The sequence below is a fragment of the Struthio camelus genome, chromosome Z (assembly GCF_040807025.1).
Source record: "Struthio camelus isolate bStrCam1 chromosome Z, bStrCam1.hap1, whole genome shotgun sequence".
Lineage (NCBI taxonomy): Eukaryota > Metazoa > Chordata > Aves > Struthioniformes > Struthionidae > Struthio > Struthio camelus.
In genome coordinates, this window is record NC_090982.1 from 89362298 (window position 1) to 89388248 (window position 25951).

The 25951-nt window shown below is 40.3% G+C and overlaps 1 protein-coding gene across 7 annotated transcripts in view; it reads left to right on the forward strand.

Annotated features, from left to right (window-relative positions):
* The window catches only part of LOC138064520 (mucosa-associated lymphoid tissue lymphoma translocation protein 1-like), a 46371-nt gene that overhangs the window by 926 nt on the left and 19494 nt on the right, over positions 1-25951 (forward strand). Inside the window, exons 2-10 of one of the 7 annotated variants that reach the window (XM_068927446.1) lie at positions 1391-1557; positions 8308-8429; positions 9646-9796; positions 15040-15218; positions 17388-17484; positions 18244-18276; positions 20022-20048; positions 20811-20846; positions 21737-21940. In XM_068927446.1, the coding sequence (XP_068783547.1) occupies positions 1391-1557; positions 8308-8429; positions 9646-9796; positions 15040-15218; positions 17388-17484; positions 18244-18276; positions 20022-20048; positions 20811-20846; positions 21737-21940 (1016 nt within the window). The remainder of the gene's footprint in view (positions 1-1390; positions 1558-8307; positions 8430-9645; positions 9797-15039; positions 15219-17387; positions 17485-18243; positions 18277-20021; positions 20049-20810; positions 20847-21736; positions 21941-25951) is intronic. The other 6 variants (XM_068927447.1, XM_068927448.1, XM_068927449.1 and 3 more) reach the window with 6 other exon arrangements.

Here is a 25951-nt window from a genome sequence, read left to right on the forward strand (position 1 = left end):
TTCCTGGCAAGGAGGATGCTCTGGCCTGAGGCGGGCGAGACGAAGAGCAGGCAGACCGTCTCCAGGAGATGTGTGCTTAGCCCCGTGTGAATGCTTCTCGTGAAGAAGAAATAGTAGTGTGCTTTTTGCTTTTCAGCTTCTCTGCTTGGGAAGTATGCCCCAGCACTTAACTGACTTTCCTTAGCGCTCTTTTAGCCACCCGTTCGTTTGTCCTGAGCGATCCCAGAGAACGTGGAAAACGTTTGATCGCCTTTCACCAGTTCATCTTGCCTGTGTTAGGCTAAATACATTCATTTTCTTCACCTTTTTCCTCCTTCGTCATGTTCTCTAGACCCCTTCCTGTTCGTGTTAATTTTCTGTGGCCCTTCCAGTTTTTGCTTAAAGGGTAGTTAGTATCTCAAAAAAAAAGAGGCATTTCAAGTGCAGCACTAAATGTATACTATTAGGATTTGCTCTTCCTTCTCTATCATGATTGTATCCCTTAATAGAGGGAGACTGAACCTGGGGACTATAATGTGACCCCCTTGTAAGGCCTGTGGCAACATTTCTTTCTCTGTATTATCCAGTAAAATGCTATAAAATTGTGTGGTATCTGAAGGTCTGCTTGACCTCAGGTAAGGGAAGACTTCTTGCCTGCAGATTTGTGTGGCATTGTGATTTAATGAAAGAAATACTGATGAATCTTTTTAGTGGTAATACATAAACTTGCGTTCCCTTTCCATAACTCTGTCCGTACCCTTGTTATCTGTGTTTGAATACTATCCAAATACTTTCTTTTAATCTGCTGTGATGTGAAAGGGCATGAAGCCTTAAAAACGAAGTTTAAAAGTATGAACGTTTATACCTGGTGATGAATTTGCAGGAGCAGTTAACTGTAGCGGTAAACGTGCTGTGGTTATACGTATAGTTAAGCTGCAGCAGTGCCTTATTTGAATACTCACACTGAAAATCAAAATCTTCCTGGACCTTCAAGTTAGATCCTGACTCATTCTTTGCTGCTTCTGAAGTAGGCATGTGAAAATGAAAGGTGCTGTACTCTGTTTTCCTGCAGAGACTTTGAAAAGTCAAGCGTAGAAGACTTCTCAGTGCATTTGATCAGAATCATTAGGTACTTGCATACCTTGTTTTGTAGTAGGCAGTTCACTAATACTGCTGTCTGTCCATGGAGGTGCCACTGTTTAGCCTCTGGACTCCTAAAACTTTAAAGAAGTACTGCAAGTATGCCCAAATTAGCTAGGAATTTCCCAGCTCTACGTTTTCTTGGTTTGAGGGCTTTTTTTTTTTTTTTTTTTTTTTTTTTGTCTTCTACGACTGGTTTTTAACCTAGCTCCTTTGTGAGAAAAATGTATTAAAAAGGCCTATGCCATGTCCTTGTCATGTTATTTTGTAGCTCTCTGGATTTAGAACAATGTTCTCTCAAAGTACTGGAGCCAGAAGGAAGTCCAAGCTGGAGTCTCCTGAAACTGCTGGGTGATAGGGGTTGCACTGTGGTGGAACTGGTAGAGTTCTTGCAGGCCTTGGAGCATACGGAGGCTCTCCAGTGTCTCAGTCATTCAGGTCAGTTCTGGTTTGTGCTTTCACTGCAACTGTATGTTTTACACAGGAAACAGTAAAGTATGTGAATTTTCTACAGTGGTTTAAAAACCCTTCTGTTGTTCAAACTTTCATGATTGGTATCATTCGTATGATTCATTGGTGCGTATTGTGGCAACTGAAAACAGTGTGCGATCTGAGGGCCCAAAACGTCCCTCTAATCCAACCTGAGTCAAGCTAACAACAGGAGGGGTCCTTTCCCCTTTGAGATTCATCTGGCTGGGTGGTAAATTCTACTATGAGTGGCAGTGCTCATGCAAGAGTAGAGTCATGAGAGAGTTTCTGGGTAGCTAGGGCCAAAACTGCCCCTTCTTGTGGCAGCATGGATGTATACTGGATTGAAGAGTATGGCCCTGGGGTACAGGCGCATAAGGTACTGCAGTTCTGAGTTGCTGTCCCTCACTATATCAAGGTAACTGGAGAAAGAGGGTGCTTCTTGACTGACCTTGTATGTTCCCTGGGGCTCCTACTGCACCTTGTTGTCTTCTTTGCCCTGCACCCTGTAGCATTAACGCTCTCATCAGGCCTTAAATCAAATCCTTCTTCCTGAAGTCTGGCAATCACAGTGTGGCTGTCTTCCAGGCATCATGGGTCTTGAAAGGCTCATTTTTCAAGTTTGAAGAATGGTGCTGGGATGTACATAGGTTTTAATCCTGTCTGGGGCCCTCTTTGCTGATACCAGCTATTAATGCCTTCTAGCATAACACCAAAACCTGGTGTTACTAAGCTTCATCTTCACCTGTTGCTTAAGTACTTAAGATTATAGCTTGTCTCAGGTATGTTTAGTCTTCGTTACATGGAGGATGTCTAGCAACTTCAGGAAGTGTGCTGCAGCTTCTCAGATTCCTCTTTGAGAACCGCTATGAAGAGCAGTTTTCAGTTTTCATTGTTGAGCAAATGAGCCACAAACTTACGCTATTGCCTAAAATTCTTCAATTCTTTCAACTGTTTTTTATCCTACAAACCCACATCCTTCTTCTTTACTCCGTTATCTTTTTTTTTTGTCCTGGATTATATGCAGATTGTGAACTCTATGCAGAGTTTGTCTTATTTGTCTAAAACAGTGGGCATTAATCTTTAAATTATGTCCATTGCTTCTATGTAAATAGCAAACTTTAAAAAGTTTTTGTTATAGTTAAAATGGCAAAAGTTGAGGGAGATTAATAAGGAGTCCAAAAAAAACCCCAACCTCGGTGAACTTCAGAGTTTGTTCAGTACTTGGTTCTGAACTTTAGAATCTACAAATACTGATACACCATAATAGTCACAAAGGTGTGGCTTAGTCTTGCACTTCCTATCTTTAACTGGCAAGTGTAAATGAATTCCCATTACAACCTGTAATGCGTTCTGGGACACTTTTTATTAGTTTATATGACCTGGACCAGGTTTTGTTAGTTTATGTAACCTGATATGTTGCAGGCTATTAAAATGAGAGCTAAATGTAAGTAACAACTTTTTTATTAGAGCTATAATGCTGTTTGAGAAGAAATGGTCAGTAGCATAGTTATCCTGCAGCATGCCCAAATCAGCTCTAAGGGGATAACGACAATGTTTTCGGCTTCTGGCTTCTCTTGGTCTAGATTTTTACAAGCAGATTTTTGCTTTTTGCTGGTATCATGACTGCAGAATTGCTGTGCTGAAAGATGTCTTAGTGCTGTGCCCAAAGGTATAAGCATTCAGTATGGCAGTTAAAACAAAAGTGTTTTAAGCCAATACTCTTGAGAGACTATCTGCTTTAGACCTGATAAATGATATAGCAGTGTCTGTTGCGAATGGCTCTGTGCTTCAAAGTCCTCCTTACTTCACATTTCTCTACAGGTTTAGTTTGGAGTGTTGCAGGCATGGTTATGAAAGCAATTTTGTACCACTGTAAGTTAGGATAACTGCCCTCATTCTTCATAGTAGTATGATCCAGTGAGAGTGTTAGTTTTGTTTCTGCTGGGAAACGAAGCTTATATGGTATATCTCAAAACCTGTTTTGAATCCAGTGGCTGCTGTCAGCTGAATGAGACAAGATATAAAAAATGGTTAGGATTTTTAAAAAGTTATATAAAATAAGCTGCAGGTAAGGCAGGAATCCTTCTAAGTGCTTGAGCTGTCCGTGTGGAAATAACTCTGAACCTGTGGAAGGCTACTTAGGAGTGTGCACAGGTTGACTTTGCTAGGGCTTTTTTTTTTGAGTGAAAAGAGGCAAGGAGGGGGGATTTAAATCCTTCAGTGACTGAAAATGTATTTGAAAATGAATTTCAGATCTGGCCATATGAGTAATTGCTGTAGAAACAACATGCAGTACGTTTACTGCATCTGGAAATATCTTGATAAGAGGAAAAACAGGAATACAGGACTGTCTGTGTTCTTCCCTTTGCTAGGTTACTTGCTGCAGCCACTAAAATGCCTAATTTTGTGTGTTTGGAATGACAGCTAAATACACGCAGGTATCCTGTGGACATGCCCTTGAGTCAGAAAGCTTTTAGAATGCAGTAGCATCTGAAGCTGCTTCCTACCTTAGTACACAGCCTGGCCCCCTTTTTTTAATGCCCTCCTTCTGCAGAATATGGTGACATTCAGTCTACTTGGGAGTTACAAAAGCTCCTCTTCAAATGAGGAGTGGGAATGAGACTAGCAAGCTATTTGCCGTACTCATAGCTGTCCTTTTCTTTGGAAGTATGAAAAAAGAAGCCATGGACTGAGAGCAATTGCTAAAACAACCCTGGAATTTTTCAAGTGACCTGCTATAGCAATATTCTGCAACTATTTCATCTAGTTAAGGCTGCTACTTCTTACTGTACTAGATATGCCGTGTTGGGTTGAATGAGATGTAGTTGAGCTACGTGATAATTTAGCCTCGCTGAAATGCTCCGCTGTAGACTGGGGAGAAAAGGAGAATTGGTGTTATGTCAATGCGAGTGGATTTTGCTCATAGGGGTAAGACAGTTGGGGTGAAGGAATATGCGGTACGATGCTATCCTGCACTACTACTACTGCAGGCAGGAAAGCTTGTTCATCTTTTATTGGTCTCTGTATGATGGTTGATGGCGGAGTACTGAAAATACAGAATGGTCCTAGTTCACGTTTGCACTCAGAGTGGCAGCATTGACAGCCAAAACATTGTGCCTGCTTGAGCTGTAACTGTCTCAAGTATTGCCCTAGTTGAGTTAAGGATTTTTGTGTGACTGACAGTCAAGTTGCATTTTGAAATATGTAATGAAGACTAAATCCTGGATAAACATTGGAACCTGCTAGATCACAAAATTGTGAGATAATGAAGTTAGGAAACTGGGTAGATGGTTACGATACCTGTATGTTGAGGAAACAAGCCAATCAGTATACTTCTGCCAAGACCCCTTTGAATTACAAAGATGCTCTTGCTTGTTATAAATTATTATTATTTTTTATGTATATATTATATGTTATAAATCTCTTATGGAACTGTATGAGACATGATGGATTGGACCACAACTTTGATTCGGTCTCCTATAAGGAGGACTAGCTAGCTTTAGAGTGCCTGAAAACTTGGAACCAGGAGAAACCAAAGCAAAAGGTATTTGAAGACAGTTTGGTTCTAAAAGGGCTTTTGAATCATTTAAAAAGTAATAGCCCTTGCTATTTGGGGTGAGTTTGTTTGAATATTTGGGGGCAGTGGGTTGTTTTTACTTTTAGAAATTTAGTCTGTGCCTACACTTGAAGTCACAGTGCTTGTTCATAACTGCCCATTAGTTCTAATAACTAAAAGAAGCATGAATGTTGCTCAAGCTCCTTTAGTAGTGGGATTGTTTAATGTAGCACCTCGTCTTAGTAGTTTGTTAGACTGTTTTCTGCCAGCCTAATTTACGCAATTACAAAGATAAAAAGCTTTTTGAGCCTCTTCGTGTATAGGGTAACATGCGTACAGTTTTAATGCTGATGAGTGGTCTGTTTTGACAGTGATACTACTTCAGTGCCTTTATGTCACAGGTGTATTGTTATAGCTGAGACATGGCTTTGTTTTGCAGTAAGGATCTCAGAGAGTTGCAGAGTCCCAGAAACGTTGTGTCTGCAAGCTTACAGACTTGCCTGTCACACTGGATTAACTGCGTAGAAGAGCTCCTCTAACCAAACACAAAAACTAGCAATACTAATAATTTTAAAGCTCTCCTTTTTGGTAATAAGAAAGCCTAGACATCCTGCTCCTTGGGTCACCTTTCTGTCCTTTCTTCCATTGTTTAGTCTTGTCATATTGTGAACCCTCTGGAAATGATTGAAATGCAAAGACCTTTCTCCCAAGCTAAGAAGCAAAAAGCTCAGCGTGCAGTTTGTGGTGTTAGTCCGGTCCTTGTGCAGCCTCACTGATTTGTGCTGGTTGAAAGGAGGAACGAGGTATTTCCTTTCCCCAGACAGTTCTCTTATTGCAGCAGTGTAGGCACTTCAATCTGAATGTCAATGATTGAGGCTGGGTTTGCAGAAATGATTAAACTTTTTTACTAATGTGTAAGCTAAGAAGATAACAGTTGGGTTACAGTTAAGTACTGAGTTTATGCTGCATGTTGGAATCTCTGATAACCATGAAATGTCACTTTCCTGTCCTTAAGGGTATACCTTGTGCATTCATGTTCCAAGGAAAATTGAAGAAGCATTAGCATATCTTTGTAATCATTCCAAAAGCTGATCCAGAAGGTTTTCTTTGTAACCTATTAAATTCTGTGATGCTTGCAGGAAGTAGCTGTACGATGCTAAATGAATGACTTCAGAGTGAATTTATAAAGATCTGGCAGGAAAATAAATGAAACATTGAAGAAATTATGAATCATTTTTCTTAGAACTTGTTTGCAACACCTCTGTGGAGTACAAGATACTAATTTTTCAGAGAATTTGTTTTTCTCAAATACTTTCTTATAAGAGAGGTTAGTGATGCGGATCAGGAGAGACTGAAAAATAAAAGTAAAAAAGTCTTTTGGAATGAGCAAATCTTAAACAAATGCCCAAGGAAGAAAAATTAAGTAGTACGCTTCCTGTTTGTCTTGGTTAATGTTAGGTGATTGTGATGCTCAAAAATTGTGTTTAACATGCTCCCTTTATTTCAAAAAAGCATGGGAGGAAGTGTTAAATGAGGAACCGAGGTAGCAGTCTTCAGGGCTTGACTATAGAGGAAAACTATTCTAGAAGATAGGCAGGGAATTTTCAAGTGCTGCAGCTACCCTGGGGTAGCTCCCTGTGCGGTCAGCTGTGTGCGGAGGAAGCTGGTATAGCCCACTTCCCTGCTTGTCAAACACTGTGTGATTTCCCAATGTCATATAATCTCTGTTTCAGTCTACTGATCAGACCTGTTTCTGCCCAAGTTTCAGCCTACTGACCACATCATTACAGATAGATACAGTTTCTCTCCTCATGCCCTCTCGGTTAGGAAAAAGTTCTGATGTATATACTTAGCTATTAAACTAAATGAGGAAAAAAGCAGACAAAAGGAAAACCCCTGGCAGAGTATAGTAAAAAGGGTTGGAGCAAGTGATAATCTTGAGTCTCGTTACCAGGATGTTTGTGATCTCTTTGCAGCTATTTTTGCACACAGCTTCTGTCTTACTCTATATATAGTCTGTAAGTTCACTCCCCTGCCCAATCTTGAATGCTGCTTCTGTACCAAACTACGCATTCAGCTTCTGCAGTGTGGTTTCATTAAACTGTAATGAAAAAACCTACCTTCTCCCACAACAGGGAAATCGGACTGAATCCAAACAAAACAAAATCTTTAGTATGAGTACCTATTTTTCATCTGATTCCTAATTTCGGAGTGTAGTGAAAAGATGAAGAAGCGCCCCTAACATTTGTTATTTCTGTGCTTTTTCTGTTACTAGTATTATTGGTAGCAATTAGTATTGGATATGGTCCCACCATATGGGTTATGGGCCCCCCATCCGTGGGTTATTAAATGTATTTTACCATCCGTAGCAAGTACTACTTTAAGCTAATGATTTCTGGTGGTGTATCGGTTCAGCATTGTTGAACACGTTGGTCTTAGGTCCATATATGCTTTCTTTGGCAGCAAATCAGGTTAAACTTTCTGTTCTGCAGTTGATCTTTTTTCCCCCTCCCTTTCTCACCATCACCTTGGCTATGCTAATGGATTTGTTTTGGGGGTCATGCTGTAACTAGATCTCTGGAATGATCCAGGTTAAAAAACAACTAGATCATTGTCAGACCAATGTCAAAATTTAGCTCATGGTATTTCCTGGCAGTTACAATCTGAAATGGCAAATCTTCCCTTGCTAATTGGCAGAAGAAAACCCTAGCTGTGTGTTCTATAGAAGTCAAAGGCATGAAGCTGTAACCGATCTTAGTTAATAGGGTTGCCTGAGCAATAGTAGAAGAATGCAGCTAGTTAAACTAGCTTTTACTAGTCTGAACCCTCCCTCGGGCTGTGTCTTCTCTCATATCTTAAGATTAAAAACCCAAAGAAATCCTTGGGACTTAGCAAACCCTTAAAAACCGGGGAATACTTTTCCCAGAAGGAACATATGCCATTGGAAATACCATTTGCTTTAGTGAATAGAGAGCAAGAGGGAATGATGTATTCTGAAGTTATATAACGAATTGTAACTGTGTAAATCCAACCAAACTGATTATTTTCAAGTGGATTTAATGGCAGAAACTCTCTTTGTTCAGAGTACAATTTAAATGCAAATTTAAATTGTTGAGGTGTGGTTATTAATAAACTTTCCTATATGTAAATCTTTTTTTAAGGCGTAAAGATTGTTGTACAGCCAGACTCTCAAGCAGTGCTCCCTGGCCAGGTCGTCAAGCTGTGTTGCTGGGCAACGGGACACCCGTTTGTGCATTACCAGTGGTTCAAACAGGAAAAAGAGGTAATAGTAGATACAGAATATGTGTGTGTGTGTATGTGTATATGTGTACACACACACACACGCATATATGTATTCTTTTTAATGGTGAAAATTAATACTTTTATTTCTCTTTCTGGGTATTTGTTTGGAGATTTCAGATGATACTGGTTTTTTTTTTTTTTTTGAAAGCTATGATTTCCAGTTTCAAGGAGAGAAGCTCACTCTATCTACTAATAGAAATAGAAGTTCAATAATTGCAGCAATGTGACTCTGTCAATTGCTAAAACAATAAGATGGTTTAATATATGCAGACTATCTCATCCTTGGAGACTAATCCTAGAGCGTGCCAGTTGGGAGACATTGTCTCTGTCTACCAACTGGTGTCACACAGGCCAGTGAGAAACTGCCTCAGAGGAACAAATTCCAGTCACTATAGGTCTAGGACAGAGGGGAACCCGTTTCCTAAGAATCAACGGTTGAAGGCCTGAACTCAGTGATGTCACAGACTTCTTGATAAAATACTGGAGTGAAAGGAAGCGGTATCTCGGGAGCGTCTGAATAGTAGCACTTATGCCCATATTTCTTGTCCTGGTTATCTTCCTACACGGTGAATGCATATTATCTTAATGTTGTTATAAGTACAGTTCTTAAAAAGGCACTAAGCTTATAGTATTTTAAATATTAAAATTACTGTTAGGACTGAAAAATTTAGCTCCTTTTCCTCCACCTTTCTAAAGGTTTATCTAGCTCACTCCCAACATGGCTTAAAATAAAAACATGATTACAGTCAATTCCTGCTCATTACGCTTAAATACATTTCTCGCTATAGATGGAGTAAAAAAAAATTACCTTTCTGTGTAGGCTTTCTGATACTGAAAATGTTGCAGTTTCCTGGTCATAGCTGAATATACCTTAAGACAAGAACTGAATGTAACTCCAGAAATTATTCCAACTTTTTTGTGTGGAAAGATTAAGATTAAGAATTTCAGGAAGAGCTTTTCAACTGTTTTAAGAGCTCAGAATTGTTTTAAAGATAGGCATACGCACTGTTCTTGTGAGGCAACCTGTTTCTGAGCTGCTGAGTACTTGAAAGAAGACTTTCTCATCCAAAAGCTTCAAGTAAATGGAGGCGTTGAGGCTGATGTTTCTGACACTGAAACAAATATTCTAATGTTTGATCCTAGTTTAGCTTAAAGCAGTCTAAACTTAAATATTTCTCGGTTCATATGTCATTCAGGTTCCCCATGGTAATTCTCCAGAGCTGGTTTTGAATCCGGTAAAACTAAATGATTCTGGATTTTACATCTGTCGAGTGAACAATGAATCTTCCTTTGTGTTCAGTCGGTGGGCCCGACTAGAAGTTTGCGATCTCCAAGATATGTCTCACGGTGAGCAGCAAAAGCCTAGTACCTATTAAATCTGTTTTTCTCCAGCCCTTGAGTAAACGCTTATCTAACAAACGTGATCTTCTGAAAGTCTGTCTTCCTGCTTGTTAGAGGAACTCAGGTCCCAGTTGCTGTCTTGCACAGATATGAAAGATTGATTTTATGATTTTAAAAGGTGGTATCCAATTCTTGCTCTCTTGTGCTGGCCATGAAAGCAGAAGAGAAAGGAATTTCTGCTGAGTGGTGGATAGGAATAGATTGAAAATAAGCACAGACTCAGAATCCTCTTAATTTTTAGAGGAGCCTTGGACCAGAAGAATAATTCTTTAACTGTCTTGCTGTTTAGCTGAAGCCTGTAACTTGTTAGTGACTGGACATGAAAAGTCTTTTCAGAAAGCCTGCCCCACTGGCCTAATATTCAGGACTGTTTGGCCTCTATCTGTTTGTTGTCAGTCTGGGTAAATAAGAATCTTAAGGAGTGTTTTTTTGCTTTCCTGACCACAAATAGAATGAAAGCAAGAAACGTATGAGTTGAAAGGAGTCTTTTTGGTGTGAGCTGCATCTTCATATTTGGGTGTTAGTTATCAGTTATTACCTGCATAAGAAAAAGCCATGGTAACTCAAACGTACCTACGTAAATCCATATGAAATTGTGGCACTTACATTAAGGTACCTCTGCTTCAATGATGGGATAATCTCCATCTGCAACATATATGATGAAAATGTGGAAGAATCAGTAGTTTGAGAAGAATAAATAGGAGATAAATAGAATAAATAGGAGAAAGCAAATAAGATAAACAGCTGCCTACTCAACAGTATCCACATAGTACTGGCATCTCTTAGAGTAGTAAAGTAAATCCCATGTTTGGAAATTTACTTCTTGGACCTAGTATACAAATACCACGCACTTATTTCCGGTTTCAGAAGTTGTCAGTGTTCGTCTGCGTTTTTGCTGTTGTTTTGTAGAATAGTCAATAGCATTACATGAACATGTGCATTATGTTTGCCTTTTTAACTTTTGGATTAAATACTTAGCCTTGGCTTGCCGCTGACCCTAAAGATAAGTGAGATTGAAATCAACTGTCCTGTCTTCAGACTGGAGAGTGCTTATTTTGCCTTATGTCACCAGTCAGTGGTGTGTCCCACTTGCATCCTGCCTATAAACTTTATTCCTGGGAGGAAAAAGAGATAGAGAGCACTGATCTTCCAGTAAAAGATCAAAAGATCTTTTTTTTTGATCAAAAGATCAAAAGGAGACTTCTTCTCCTTTTCCCTTGCTCCTACTTCAGGTTTTATTCAGTCGGAAAGCTGCAGGTTTAGATCTTGCCGATTACACCAGGAAACTGAGCTGTTTAGGTGCATAATGGCTACTTTAAAAGAATTTGAGAGAAATAAAATATAATTTCACACTTGTTGCAGAAGCTTTGCTGACCAAAGGGCACTGGGTAGCCACAGGCTAGTAGTGCATTGCTTAAGGTTCCTGGTTGCCCAAGAGTCATGGGCCATAAGTGGAAGGGAATTGTAATATGCTTTGACTAGTTATGAACTCCATGATATTAACATGTAATGAATAATGTGAAAAGAAGGCACAAAAAGTTTTGAATTGTAAATAGGAAAAACTAGCTGTAGATGAGTCAAAATTAGACCTTGGTGATGGACAAAAAGATGAGTGGGAGAGGATGAGAGGGGAAGGATGGCTTCCTCCTTCCTATAACTTACTTTCTTAAGGTTCTTGCAAAGAAACATAAACTGAGGGATGCAGTGCATGCACTGAATGAATGCTCTCTCTTTCCTGCAGCGTTTGGGCTGGGATCCCTTGTGATTGAATCGGAATAGATGGCGCAGGCAGCATCATCTCTGCAAATGCTGACTAGCTCTGAAGTCTCCTATTTCAACTTGGGCTGTCTTTTCCCCCTTGTCCTCCCCTCTTTTTCTTTTCTTTCTTTCATGTTCCCTTGGGTTGCTTTCCTTTTCCAGATCTCTCTTTTACATCCTATCTTTTCATTGCTTTCTATTTAATAAGAGCTTGACCTACTCTGTCAAAGCTGCTTTTCATAGCTCTGCTGTCAGCTTGTGACCAGTGAGGCAGCCAGAAACAGTTTCAGAAACATCCCGAGACTGGTACAGATTTGTCCGTGTATTGCATGAGTGATAAGACAACATGCTATACCAACGATGACCCATAAATGAGACTTCAAGAGGTCACACCAAAGACAGAAGCCATGTATTTTTTCAGTCTCCTGTTCTATTTCGCCATCTGTAACGTGTATGTGTGTTCTTCTGTCTTAAAGATTAATCCTGCTCAAGTTGACTACAACAGCAGTTCCTCTTCCTCTCACCTTACTTCTGTCTTTCTACCCTAGAGGGAAATTAATTCTTACCATTTTATCAAAGATCCTGATATCAAACTGAGGGATTGAGACAGATGGAGTGAGAAGGCTCTGAACAGTTGAGTGAAAGGGGCTAGAGTTTATTTTGGCATATAAAAATCTTTTATATGGTAAGAGATGCAGAAAAGAAAGTTTTTCCCAAGAAACGAACAAAAACCTTTAAAAAGGTTACTAGAAGACTTGGTAAGGCAAGGTGTCTCTATTTGAAATGCTGTACAGCACTGCTGCAGCATGTATTGGCAGATTTCTATCAGTTTCCTTTACTGTGTAGTCTGCATTAGAGAAAACAGTCGTCTTTTAAAAAGGCTGGTCAGCACTGGTAATAAACACGTGCACAGGGAAGTCCTGGGTGTGGCAGGGTGCTAGATATTTCAGATTACATGCGTGAGTTTAGGGCATGTTCTCTTGTGTCACCAGATTTTTTTCAGATTCATAGGCAGTGGGACATAATGTAAGATTCACGAAATTGAAATTGTTGAGGTTTGAGAAGATGAGGCTGGATGGGAAATGCAAAACATCTTCAAAACATTTACTTCCTAAAAAAGTTGCTGCAGGATGGCAGGATATCTTCTTCACACTAATTGTTTACAGGCATGAAGTGAAGAGTTCATATTTCAGCAAGAGAGATTTCTGCTAGACGTTAGGAAGTATTTTCTAATGACAGGAATAATAAACACTGGAATGAGTTATCTGAAGAGAGCACAGAATCACCACCAAATGAGCATCTGCCAGGAGTCACGTGGTTAGTGGAGTAAGGTGACCTTATTTCCTCTGATTCTGTGTTATGTCTGTTAAGCTTTATGGTAGCTGATTTTCTTTGCTTATTAGCTGCCCTGCTGAGGCTTGCATGCGATGTAATGAGCAGCAAAAGGTTATGGGTGTTATGATAAAAACAGTGTTTCTGCTTGCCTGCTGATTATCCATGAATTTTTGTTCCCCCCTCCTGGCCAGAAAGGAGGCTGGATTTGACATCCACGAGGGACTGGATAGCCCTTGTAACCTTTGGCATACAAAGGTGATTTCCAAAACCAGAAAATACTGATTTGTATCTGTTGCTGCTAAAGTCATAGGTAGCAGCTTAATGAAAAGCTTGTTTTTCCCTTCCAGAAACAGCAGATCTTCCCATGTGTTACTAGTGCTCAAGCTGTGCAGGGGGGACTTTATTTGCCTTTGAGTACATACACTACTCATCCAAAAAGTTTGATTTTTGTCATTTTTGCGATCTGAAATGAATCCTTTTCCTTTCATTAGACTTGGCCTCCCTTTTTTTCTAGCTAGAGAATAGTATGTTTTTTTTTTCCTCTAGTAGGTGTAAAGATTTAAAAGTTGAGTATTTCCCAACTTAATTTTCTTTGTATTCTAAGTTTGTGCTATAATCAGAAGCTGAAAGGATGTGAAATTGAATGTATATATTTAGACCATTTTGATTAAAATGATTCATTCCAATGAAGTAGCTAGATCTTAGTGGAATTTGTCTGTGTGGGGGGTTTTTTGTTTGTTTGTTTTTAAGCAGACTCACGTTGCACCAGGTCTACAGCTTCCTACCTCCTGTGAGGTTCTTGTGACGATACCAGCCTGCCTCTCTGTAGCTTTCTGGCAAATTAGTATTTGAGGCTGTCTTTGTAAAGTACTTCTCAATTTTTGTTTCTGGGATACCCGATTCTCAAACCACTCTTCAAGGAAAGCAACTTTTCTTTCCCTTTTCGGAACATCTTTTAGGAAAAAGACATAGTACTGCAATTCCTTAAATATAAAACTTAGCTGTAGCTTCTAGTGGATTCGGAGTACATCTGTTGTAAAATCCCTGAAATATAAGCTAGTGTAGTGTGCTAGGAAGCCCAGATACTAGTAGAACAGTTATCCATATCACTCTGCATTTAATATGTCAAGGATAGTGTCATCAGCCCTTAATCATCAGTCATGAATAGTTCTGATGACAAAATATGTGTCTGCATACTTAGTCTAAAAATAAAGAGTGACCTTGCAGCTGAGATAAAAGATCACTGGTCTGGCCTTTACAGGTAGGTCTGAGCTTGCTGTATTATGTCTCAGTTAATCAAGCTCTTCAGCATATACAGATCATAAGCCTTTTCAGTGGAGTACTGTTGTGTGTATAGTGGCTGTATTAAAAATGAATTTCAGCGTTTCAGTATGTTTTAGCATACGCAGAAACTTTTATCAGCTGGACTGCCCTTTAATGCATTTTGGGTTTTCTGGGTAGATTTCTTACCTAAAGACATTTCGACATGGAGACATGCAGCAGCTGGTGTTTGTAAAGTATTTTTAGCTTTGGATTTTTCTCATATATTTGCTGTAAAAATTGATGCTAAGTTTGGAGTGAGAAGAATACGAGTATGCTAAAACTAACTGATTGTAAGATTTGTTGTAGTCACCAAAGTTGTATCTTGATTTTTCTACAGGGAAGCAAACAAAATGATCTAAAGGAATTCTCATTCCTGCATACACACCTGCACACAGGTTGGGTCCTCAGTCCATCCTTTGGTAGCCGCTGTTCTTCCTATTTGTCTTTTTCTCTGGAGCCTTTCTTTAACTGCTCTGTATTTTAGAGCTGTGCGCCTTTGTAATCCCATTGGCAGGAATAAATGATGCAAAGAGGGCTCTGCATTTGTTTGCTTGTGGGGTACCTTTAATGTTTTTTTACTTTTCAGTTGAAAAACCAGAAAACAGTTGCTGCTCCTTTTTAGCGTACTCTTTGAAGGAAATACAAAATAAACTAAATTTCATTGCTAGTTAGTCTGCTGAAATGATAGGATGATATGCCTCTGCTAGGTTAATTCTTACTGATATATGTTAAGTTAGATTAATTCTCGCTTTTTTTTCCCCCATACCTCCCAGGGAGTTTGATTGGTTTGCCTGAAAACAAATTACGAATTTGTATTCAGCCTCAGCCACAAAACCTGACAGTGGGGGATGCTTTGGTAATAGAATGTGGAGCTGTTGGAAACCCAATTCCTCATTACCAGTGGTTCAGAAATGGATTTCCCTTGGCAAATGGGAGCAAAAACCTCTACATGGTAAGTTACTGCAGAGTGCCAGCATCAGGCAGTTAATATGTAACCGTCGCAGAATCACACAGAATCACAGAATGGTTTAGGTTGGAAGGGACCTCTGGAGATCGTCTAGTCCAACCTCCCTGCTCAAGCAGGGTCCTCTAGAGCATATTGCCCAGGATCACATCCAGGCGGGTTGTGAACATCTCCAGGGAAGGAGACTCCACCACCTCTCTGGGCAACCTGCTCCAGTGCTCACTCACCCTCACAGTGAAGAAGTTTTTTCTCAGGTTCAGACGGACCTTCCTGTGGTTCAGTTTCTGCCCATTGCCTCTTGTCCTGTCGCTGGGCACCACGGAGAAGAGACTGGCCTCATCCTCTCGACATCCTCCCTTCAGATACTTGTACATATTGATCAGGTCTCCCCTCAGTCTTCTCTTCTCCAGGCTGAACAGGCCCAGCTCCCTCAGCCTTTCTTCACAGGAGAGATGCTCCAGTCCCCTCGTCATCTTTGTAGCCCTCCGCTGGACTCCCTCCAGTAGCGCCATGTCTCTCTTGTGCTGGGGAGCCCAGAAGTGGACGCAGGACTCGAGGTGAGGCCTCCCCAGGGCTGAGCAGAGGGGCAGGATCACCTCCCTCGACCTGCTGGCAACACTCTGCCTAATGCAGCCCAGGAGACCATTGGCCTTCTTGGCCACAAGGGCACACTGCTGGATCATGGTCAACTTGTTGTCCACCAGGACTCCCAGGTCCTTCTCTGCAGAGCTGCTCTCCAGCAGGGCAGCCCCCAGCCCGTACTGGTGCGTGGGGTTATTCCTGCCTAGGTGCAGGAGCCTGCACTTGCCTTTGTTGAATTTCAGGAGGTTCCTCTCCGCCCAGCTCTCCAGCCTGTCCATGTCCCTCTGAATGGCAGCACAGCCTTCTGGTGTGTTAGCCTCTCCCCCCAGTTTAGTATCATCAGCAAACTTGCTGAGGGTGCCTTCCTCCAGGTCATTGATGAATACATTGAACAGGACTGGACTCAGGACTGAGCCCTGGGGGACACCGCTAGCTACAGGCCTCCAACTAGACTCTGCACCACTGACCACAACCCTCTGAACTCTGCCATCTAGCCAGTTCTCAATCCACCTCACCGTCCACTCATCTAGCCCGCGCTTCCTGAGTTCACCTGGGAGGATGTGATGGGAGAGAGTGTCCAAAGCCTTGCTGAAGTCCAGGTGGACAGCATCCACTGCTCTGCCCTCATCTACCCAGCCAGTCGTCCCATCCTAGAAGGCTCTCAGATTGGTCAAGCATGATTTCCCTTTGGTGAATCCATGCTGACTACTCCTGATCACCTTCTGGTCCTCCAGATGCTTAGTGATGACCTCGAGGAGGAGCTGTTCCATCACCTTTCCAGGCATGGAGGGGAGGCTGACAGGCCTGTAGTTTCCTGGCTCCTCCTTCTTGCCCTTTGTGAAGACTGGGGTGACATTGGCTTTCTTCCGGTCCTCAGGCACCTCTCCTGATCTCCAGGACCTTTCAAAGATGATGGAGAGTGGCCTAGCGATAACATCCGCCAGCTCCCTCAGCACTCGTGGGTGTATCCCGTCAGGGCCCGTGGATTTGTGGATGTCAAGTTTGGACAAAAGATCTCTAACCTGGTCTTTAGCTTACGTGTAAAGCTTCCTTGAAGAAAATAACTTTTTCATGTCCCAATAACCTCTTATGCAGGTGCACTTTATACTAGTTGCTCTTGTGTTGTGTTCCTCATGTGCTCACAGTATTTTGGGACTCCTAAGCTGCAGAGATGTAATCCTGAACACTGGCACTGTGTTTCGGGTGGAAGGCTATGGAAGTGACTTAAGCATATATTGGATCAGAATGGCATATTGACATAACAAAGATGAACTATCAGTAAAAGTGAAAGCTTCTCTTTCTATCCCATGCTGCCAAGCAGTGTGATTTGTAAGAGCTGTTGTATTCAATGCTTAGTGCAGCTTAAGCCTGTGAGGTGGATTTGCAGTGTGGCATTCTTTCTTGAATTCTTGATAGCGTTTCTAGAATACAAACACTATGCATCATACCGTAGAATGAGAGCATCTACAGCTTTTAGATTTGCGTAGGCTTTGTTCAAGCCCATCGTGGGGGCTTAAATGAAGCTGATACATGTATTCTCTGGGGCATTGCGGGATGACTGTGATGCTTACCTAGGTAACCAACGTGGGCATGGAACATCAGGGGACATACTGGTGTCATGTATTCAATGACCAGGAAGATCAAGACAGCAAGAAGATAGAAGTTGTTGTAGGTAAGGGGTCTTTCAGTTTGACATAGGGAAGAAATTGATAAATCAACTGACCTATCGTTAGAATTTATTTTTGAAGCTTTCAGTCTTACGCCAAGCACATAACTTTCTGTATTTTTAGTTTATCCATTTGTTAAAATAACCATCCTTGCTGGCATCAAAGGAAAGTTTAGAGCCTTATCAGTTATAAAGTGCTTTGGATTTTCATGGTGGCCTGCATAGACATGCTACCACTTTTTGACAATGCTAGTATATATATGGCTTGTCAGCAGATGGTGGGCTGATTGCTTTATCTTCGTGCTTTCTTTGACAACAGTTTAACTTTTGAGGTTTCATTAAGATCTTGTTAGTGATACCAACTGTGTTATATTGTTTGAGTCCTTTTGCAACCAGGGCAGGTGAGATTATTCACAGAAAGTAGAACAAAGAGGTATAACAGGGTTTAGTGGATCTGCCTAGGTTTACAGTAATCTTAGGAGGGGGAGCTCTGTTTGTGTAGCTTCCAGATACATTTGGGAATACTATCACCTAATCCATGTGAAAAGTTGTTTCCTCTCATGAGAAATATGCTAGTTTGGTATTCCTCAGTTTTGGCAATAGTTGCCTTGCAATAATGCAGTCACTGCTGACGGACTTATACTGCTATAAAATGAACCAGATTGCGGAGAAGCTTGGCAGTGACCTTTGTCTTCTGCTTTGTGCTAACTCTTATAACTGAAAGCATGAATTGTCTTCCAATTTTTTCCCCCTTTAAAACACAAGGAAGGAAAGCTATGGCAGTGGAGTGCACAGAAGGTAAAATAAACTTTTAAGTTGTGAATCAATTTTCAAAAATTAATGATGGGGCTGATAGTTTGTGTTGCTGAGAAGCATGAGTGGGTTAAGGGTTTCGCTGTGCTTTAAAACACTGACGTGTGGTGTATTGTTACTTCTGCATGTACTTCTCCCTTCTTTGCCTTGATACCGTGATCTAGAGCACATGAAAAAAGCCAAACTGCTTTCTTCATCCTCAGTATTAAAAGTGATTTGATTTTTTGCATCGTTTGCATGTCCTGCACTTACAGATTCTAGTGAAATATGAAGATCTTGATTCCTTCAGCTGGACTTAGGAGGCAACATCCTTGCAAGAAAGCTGGAGTTGTTTAGGGACCTGGGTGACCTTAGAGAACTGGGTAGAGGTAGTTCAAGTGATTCTGTCAGCTCTGTGCCTGTAAGAGAGTGTTTCCAGCAACCTTATTAAGACGATTTTCATCCTCTTTTTCGTTACTTCAGTGTGAGTGGAAGACATACTGTGACCTTAACGTTGATACCATCCCTTGATTACTGAGCATCTCCAAGTATGTAAAATTTACTACTAGAAGGAGACCATATATGAAGATGTACAGCTGCTTTATTTTATTTTATTTTTTTGTTCCCTGACCTTAGCTACCAGCAAAGGAAAAACAAATGTATTCCCAGGGTACAATAAATGGTTCCCTACCCTGTTTGTTTTGGAGTTAAGCTAAGCTGCTCTGCAGCATTTCTTGTTCAAAGTTGGACAAGAGCCGTTTTGTTAAAGGTTTGGCATTGTGAGGGGGTCATGACCTGTGACTCCCTGGAACGTGCAAGTACTAAGCATTTGCAGTGTCAGCCTCACTTCCACAGAACAGCTTCTGAGACTGATTGTCTCTTTGAGCCTTTCACATCCGTTTCTGCTTGGGGTGTGTCTACATTGCATACAGAAGCCTCCTAGTTTTCTGTAACTCGAGTAGCCTTTGAAGTGGAAGATAATCACTGTATTGTCTGTATGCACTCAAGTGAACTGTAGTTTGGGTGCAAACACCATTTTTCCGCTAAGCTACATCAGAACCCACACTGGTATGAGTTTAGGTCGCCATAGTTTCCCATGTGGATGTATGAGTCTGCTTTGATAAATCAACTGACCTATCTGATCTGGCTTGAGATATCTGCCTCGTGTTCCATTGCCTGGAACAAGCCTGCTCTAGGAGATCTCCGGTGCTTCGAATAAATGATTTTTCTCTTTCCATAGCTTCCAGTGTTCTCAAAAGAAATAGGTGAAACTTTCGGTAGTTTGGAATGTTTGAAAATAAAATCAGAAGTCACTCTGAATATGTGCAGGTTTATGAAGCAAGCTTTCTTGCTCAGGATGTTGCCTTTTTAGCAGTCCTTAGGAAATCTGTCATTCACGTGGGTGATTGTGTTCTTTTTCCCTATTTGTTCAAGCTGCTTGCATGCCTGTGGGACTTAGGGTAGTATATGTTTTCCCTTTGTATTTGATTGTTTTGAGATCTATTGTCTTGTAATGCTGCGTCTCGCATAACTTAGTATTTTGATGTAGGATTTTCTCTTCTGCACCTCTGGAAGAAACGCATGAAAGGTTAGATTTACAGAAATTTAAAGATAACTTTTGGCATATTTTAGAAAGATATTTTATTTTCTAGTTTTGGGCTTCAACTCATATGGCCTGATACTTCTATTAATAAAAAGTTATTATTCGTTTCTTTGATAAACTATGATCTTATTGGTATATTTCTTCACAGAAGATCTAAGTGGTCTTCAAAAACCTGGTAAGTGATACATTTTGAAAAACTTTAACTTCAGATCTTCATTTCACAATACAAATCACTTAAGGCTGAGTGGGTTGGAGTACGTAACTTATTTGGATGTATTCATAGCTGGAGATTTAATAGGGGTATATATCATGTAATGGGCAGTGCAGCTTACTTGGTTCCAATAAATTAAGTTAAAGATCCAGAGTGAACCATAGGGTGGCTATTCTCTTTGCAAAATCACATAAAAGCTTCTTTTTTTTATACTATATGCCTATCTCTTGCTTTCTTTATCTGTGGCTTACTTGCACTCTTAGGTTTGAGTATTTTGCTGCTCTTTCCGATGGCTGTCTGCAGACAGAAGGGAGCCTTACTCATGTAAAGTGTCTGGGTGTCACCCATGAAATGTTGAGTTGGTACATTTTGTAAATTCAAATTGGAGCTGAACATCTGAAACCAAGTGTTTCAGATGTTACTGAATATGCTGATGTGCAGTTTGTAAGACTCAAAATTACACCATAAGCATCCGTTATTTCTTAACTTCTAAATAGTGTTATTCATATGCTACGAGGCTGTGTTAACTGAAAGAGAGAGAAGGAAATTAGGTAAATAACAACAAAAGCCAAGCACTTTTATTTTTATTTAAAGCTAGGAAGGAAACAATTTACTAAGCAAAGTAGCACGGATGGACTGTTGCTTTATGGAACATGCAGTTCACTTTCTTATGTTAACAACTGTGATTGCTATTACTGATCATCTATTCTTTTAATTTATTTCAAGCAGACCTACAAGAACAGTCACATGACAGACCTTTTGGTGAGTAGTTCTGTAACTGATGAACATATGTATATCTTATCTGGGAAATAGATCTCGGTCTGAATGTGGCTTCTGCCAATGCTAGTGGAATAACTCTGCAGTGCTTGTAAATAGATGCAGGAGGTAGACTTGTGTGTATTTTTATAGTCCTTTATAAAACTTGGTTGCCCTTTCACTAGGAAACTTGGGCAAGAACACCAGTATTTTAATGACTCGGTGGAATGTGTGTAACTTCTTACCTCTTCCAGTTTACAATTTCAAATTCTTCTGACTGTGACCTTAACAAGTATGTTACCCCATTACTTTTGAGTACTTTGATAGTTGGAGATAGTGGTGCTAGGATGATTTCAAAAAAAAAAAAAAAAAAAAAAAGTGGTAGGCTCTCTGCTAAGAGAGTATGCTATGCCTGCAAGCCTAGCGTAGTGCAGATGCTTTGATCCTGAGCTGCAGCTGGACTAACCACCAAGGTGGATGGATACTGTACGTATGTTGTGAAGAATAGCCTGTGGTCAGGTGCATTGTCCTGACTGAGCTGGACCAGGTGGAAAGGCTGCTTGCCTCTTCCAAAATGTTAACCCCTCCCAGGTCTGCCAGTATGAGTGAGTGTAAGTGCTTCCCTTAGTGACTTACTGACAGATTAGCTGGTCTGAGAACCTCTGGGTTCCTCCCAGTTCCAATATGTTGACTGTCAGAACGTGCTGCAATGTTTCTTTGCTTTCTTGGATGAGAATTGAGTTGAGTTCTAGAGTTGATATAAGATGACTTTAGAAAATTGTGTAAAATATTGAGATTTAGTACTATTTTAGCTTTAGAAGAAATTAAATTTAAAGGTATTGAACCCTAGAAATAAAGAAATGTGCTGTGGCTTTGTTTTTCCTTTGTCTTTGCAGCAACAGATAAGGTAGCTCTCTTGATAGGAAATATGAGCTACTGGAATCACCCCCAACTCAAGGCTCCCATGGTAGATGTCTATGAACTGACCAATTTGCTAAGACAACTGGATTTCAAAGTTGTTTCTTTGCTGGATCTTACTGAGTCTGAGATGCGAAATGCGGTGAATGAATTTTTACTTCTCCTGGACAAAGGAGTATATGGTAAGAACATGTGGTTATTCCTAGTGGAGTGGGTAGATTTTGTGATGTATCAAGTACACAAACATCGGATGTTTACCTCTGTCAGGTCACTGTCACGTAATACTAAAGCAAACTTCAGTGTAATAGTATGTATGTAGAACGGGAAAGGTAAGTTAGAAACACCTACCAGCATATCCTTTGACTTTGACTAAAAAGGTTATTGTTGCTTTATTATTGGAACAGATAAAATCTTTGAACTCTTGTCTTTAACCACACCTAAATGTTTAGTCCTTGGCTTTTCACTGCAGAGTACTTCTGTGTTTGATGGTGCTAGTGTGTTTATCTGCTAAAAGCTGATGCGTCTGTATAGCAGCATGCTGTGCAGAAGTTGCATGTTTATACTAGGAGGTCATTAGTAACAACTTGTACTAATCATTTAAGTAAAAGCACAAACAGTCCGTTATGTCTGTATCTGTGTATTATGGGAAAGAGCTAGTAGCAGAATAGCAAAAAAAAGCATACAAACTAAATCACACTATTTCAAAAGCTGCTCTAAGAAGAAGATATTACTTGCAACAGATTAAAGATTTGATCAGTTAATTGGTTACAAATCTCAGTTGTAGTTAATTGTAAGAGAGCTCTTTGAGCCATGAGTGTGTTAAGTGCGCTATATTTATATGGAAAATACTTGTTTCTACTACTTCATGTCAAGGATTTCCCTGCAATATCAAACCTGAACCTTTTTCTAGGTTTTAATTGTGCAATAAGCATCAAGCCCAATTTTTAGGGGTTACTGAGACACAGGATTGACCCTGGGTCCAGAGACTGCAAAATCAGAACTGAACTGTCTGGGTACGTCTCACTCACAAATGATGGATGAAACGGCTTACTAAAACAGTCTGCTGAAGAGTGAAAAGAAAAGGACTACTAGGAGATTAACAGGCACTAAACGATTTCTTTCTCAAGGTACAGCAGAAATTGGAATTGAGTCTTCTCCGATTTCCTTGTGGGGCAGCTGCTGTGGGAAGTGTGAAGCAGACAGTGACTCGTTCAGGGTCTGTGTCGGTCGATAGCCTGTCACCTAGTCTGCTAAATTAGTAAAAATCTCATTCTAACTCCAGTTTATCTAGGTAGTGAGAATAGCCCACTGTCTACTCTAGATAGCTATTTTTGTGCTTTTGCGAGAGTACTGTAGAATGCAAGACTACGTGTAATCTTGAGTAGCAGTCCTTGCTGCTCATAAGATACCTCTTAAACACCTTCTTAAACATCTTTTCTGTCCTCTGCCCTCCCCCATGTCTGCAAGCTACTACTTTTGATTAGGGTTGACCAGTCCCTAGGCATATATAGAAATTGCTACTTTGCATGTTGTTGGGGGGGGGGGGGGGGAGAGGGGAACAGCCATAAATATAACACTGAATATGTTCTAAGTTTGCTTTTGGACCGTTTCTGTCATTCCCTGTCTTTCTACTAGATGTCTGCAGAATGGTCTTTCCTTCTGGATTTCCATCCCTCAGGAGCTCTTTGGGAAGAGCTGCTGCTACGCTCTCTTAGTCCTTGCACACCAGACATTCTTAACGAACTGAGGAAGAGGGGTGCTTTCAGAGCCGTGACAGTAAGCTGCACTCTGATATGGGGGCTGGGGGGAAGGAAGGGAGGAGTGGGACATAGTAGCAAAGCCTTTATCTCCTGAAGTTGTTGCAACCTAAAATACACATTACAAAAACAAGAGAATAACATTGATTTCACTTTATAGTTAGGGCGTAATGATGAACAGCTTGGATGCAGTCTTTGTCTCTCTTTCCACCGAGGTTTTCAGGTTCAGTAGACAGCCTTCTTTTGAGTTGCTGGGTTCCTTTCAGTTGTCAGGATACTGGCCTCACAAATACAGTTTTTCATTATGGTCTCGACAAGGAGTGAAAAAAATCTGAAAGCCTAAATTTCTACTTTAAAAAACAATTTGAAAAGAAGCTTTTTGGTTTTTGTTTTTTTAAGAGAACCTAATTCTCTTAAGCTATGGCTATGCACTGCAAAGAAGTTAAAAATAAAACAGAAAAAATCATTTGTAGGATGTACCTTACAAATGGAGAGGCATAAACTGAGAATTTAATGAGCTATGGAATTCAGGTTTTTTGCTTTCTGCAGTTATGAATAATAAAGGACTTTCCGAAGACGCCTGTTTGGGCAGAACTCAGATACAGCTATTGCTTCCACAGAGCTGTGGAAGCTCTGAATATAGAGTAAAGGATTTGTCCTTTTCTCATGTCTTTGCACATTTTTCAGGGAGTATAAGTTTGTTGGAGTTCATTGCTTAAGGAGACAGCAGATCTAACTTTTTTTTTTTTTTTTAAACACTTTAGACTTGAAATAAAACCCAAGGCCCACACCTGTAAAATGGCAACATCACCTTAATGATTGTGCTGTGGCACTTCGCAGTATAAGCTTATGTTGTAGATACAAATGAATATCCAGCATGCATACGGAAAGATATGTTTAACATGCTTCTCTCATCTCCTAAGTTTTTATTTGAGTCACACTTTCATTTATAAGGTATCTGTAATATAATTTTAATTATGGTTTTAAGCTACCCCCCACATACTGCTCAGGAGATGCCTTCTACTGGCATAATGAATAGCCAGCCAAATCATTTTTCACATGTTTGGATTCTTTGTCTTTCTTAAACTTGATTTTGAGGACAAAGGGCAAGGCAGAACTGGTGGCTGTGGCAGCTGGGGCAGGGTGTAGTGGAACTGATCCACTGAGCGAAAACCTTTGTGTCTTATGCAGAGCAGGCCACCTGACTTGGAGCATAAGGAAAGTTCTTCTGTAGGCTTTGAGCAGTTTGCTGCTGACTGTCGTTATTTTTGGCTTTTTTCTAAAAGCTGAGTTTGTGTAAATGACTCTAGAAATGATTTAGGACAGACCAAAAAGCTGAGCCAGTTGTCCCATTTGAATTGCAGAATTTCCCATAGCATCATTCACCCAAGAAATCACTGTTTGATTCTTTTCGGAACCCAAGGTCAGATTATCTCTTAGCATGTTTTTTTTTACTGATGTGATACCTGATGCTCTGTCTGCGCAGAACTGGCTGGTCTGACATTTCAGCATTTAAGTCAGAGCCAAAACTCAAATGATATGAAGACTGATTATGGCAGTAAAGTTTAGCAGACTTTCTGATAGCTGCTTTCTTTTAGATATACTTTGTTATACATTTGAGTGAACTCTTGCACCTTCTTAATTTTTTTTATAGTCGCTGAAACAAATTTAGAAAACAAAGTACTGAAAGGCTATAATGAGTTTCTCATCAGCACTATCTGAGGGCATTTTTAAGGCATGTTTTTAGAGTTGTGTTTTTCAAGCAAGCTGATATTTCTGAAAGCTAAGCAGAGAGTTCTTTCAGTAGTGTTTGGCAGTAAACTGCTTTGTGATTTAAATGGTCATTTTATTCTTTCTGGGTAGTGGCTATTAATATCTCAAAGCATATCAAAGATCCTGTGAATGCAGAAATGGCTGATGATTTATTGCATTTTTAGTGGGCATAGCTCCAAATATAAGAGGCACAGTGGCTATTCCTGTTTGGTTCTTGTGACACATACTCATGGTGTCTAATATGACACTGTGTAATTGCTGCTTACTGCCAGGAAAGTGGCATTTCAGATACTGTTCTTTAAAAGAAGGAGTAATAAACAGTGTGATGATGATTTTCTCCTTTAATACCTCAGTCTATGTTGTATTAGATGCCGTGTGCGATCAATACTGTGTTTTGCAAAGGATAAAAGCATAGACCCATACATATTAAAGGCTGAAAATAATTACGCTGTTTTTCTAAACTAAGCTCTGAACATCACTTAAATGCTGATGTTTATGAGGAACTTGAGCCCACTCAAAACTGCTGTGCCAAAGTGTCTAATGAGGCCCTCCAAACAGGTTTGCTTACTCCGGGTATAGAGAGGCTTGTGTCTGACCTTGAGTTCAACATATTGATTGTTGCAGACGCTCACCAGGTAAGCGTAACAGTTGTTTGCTCAAGGA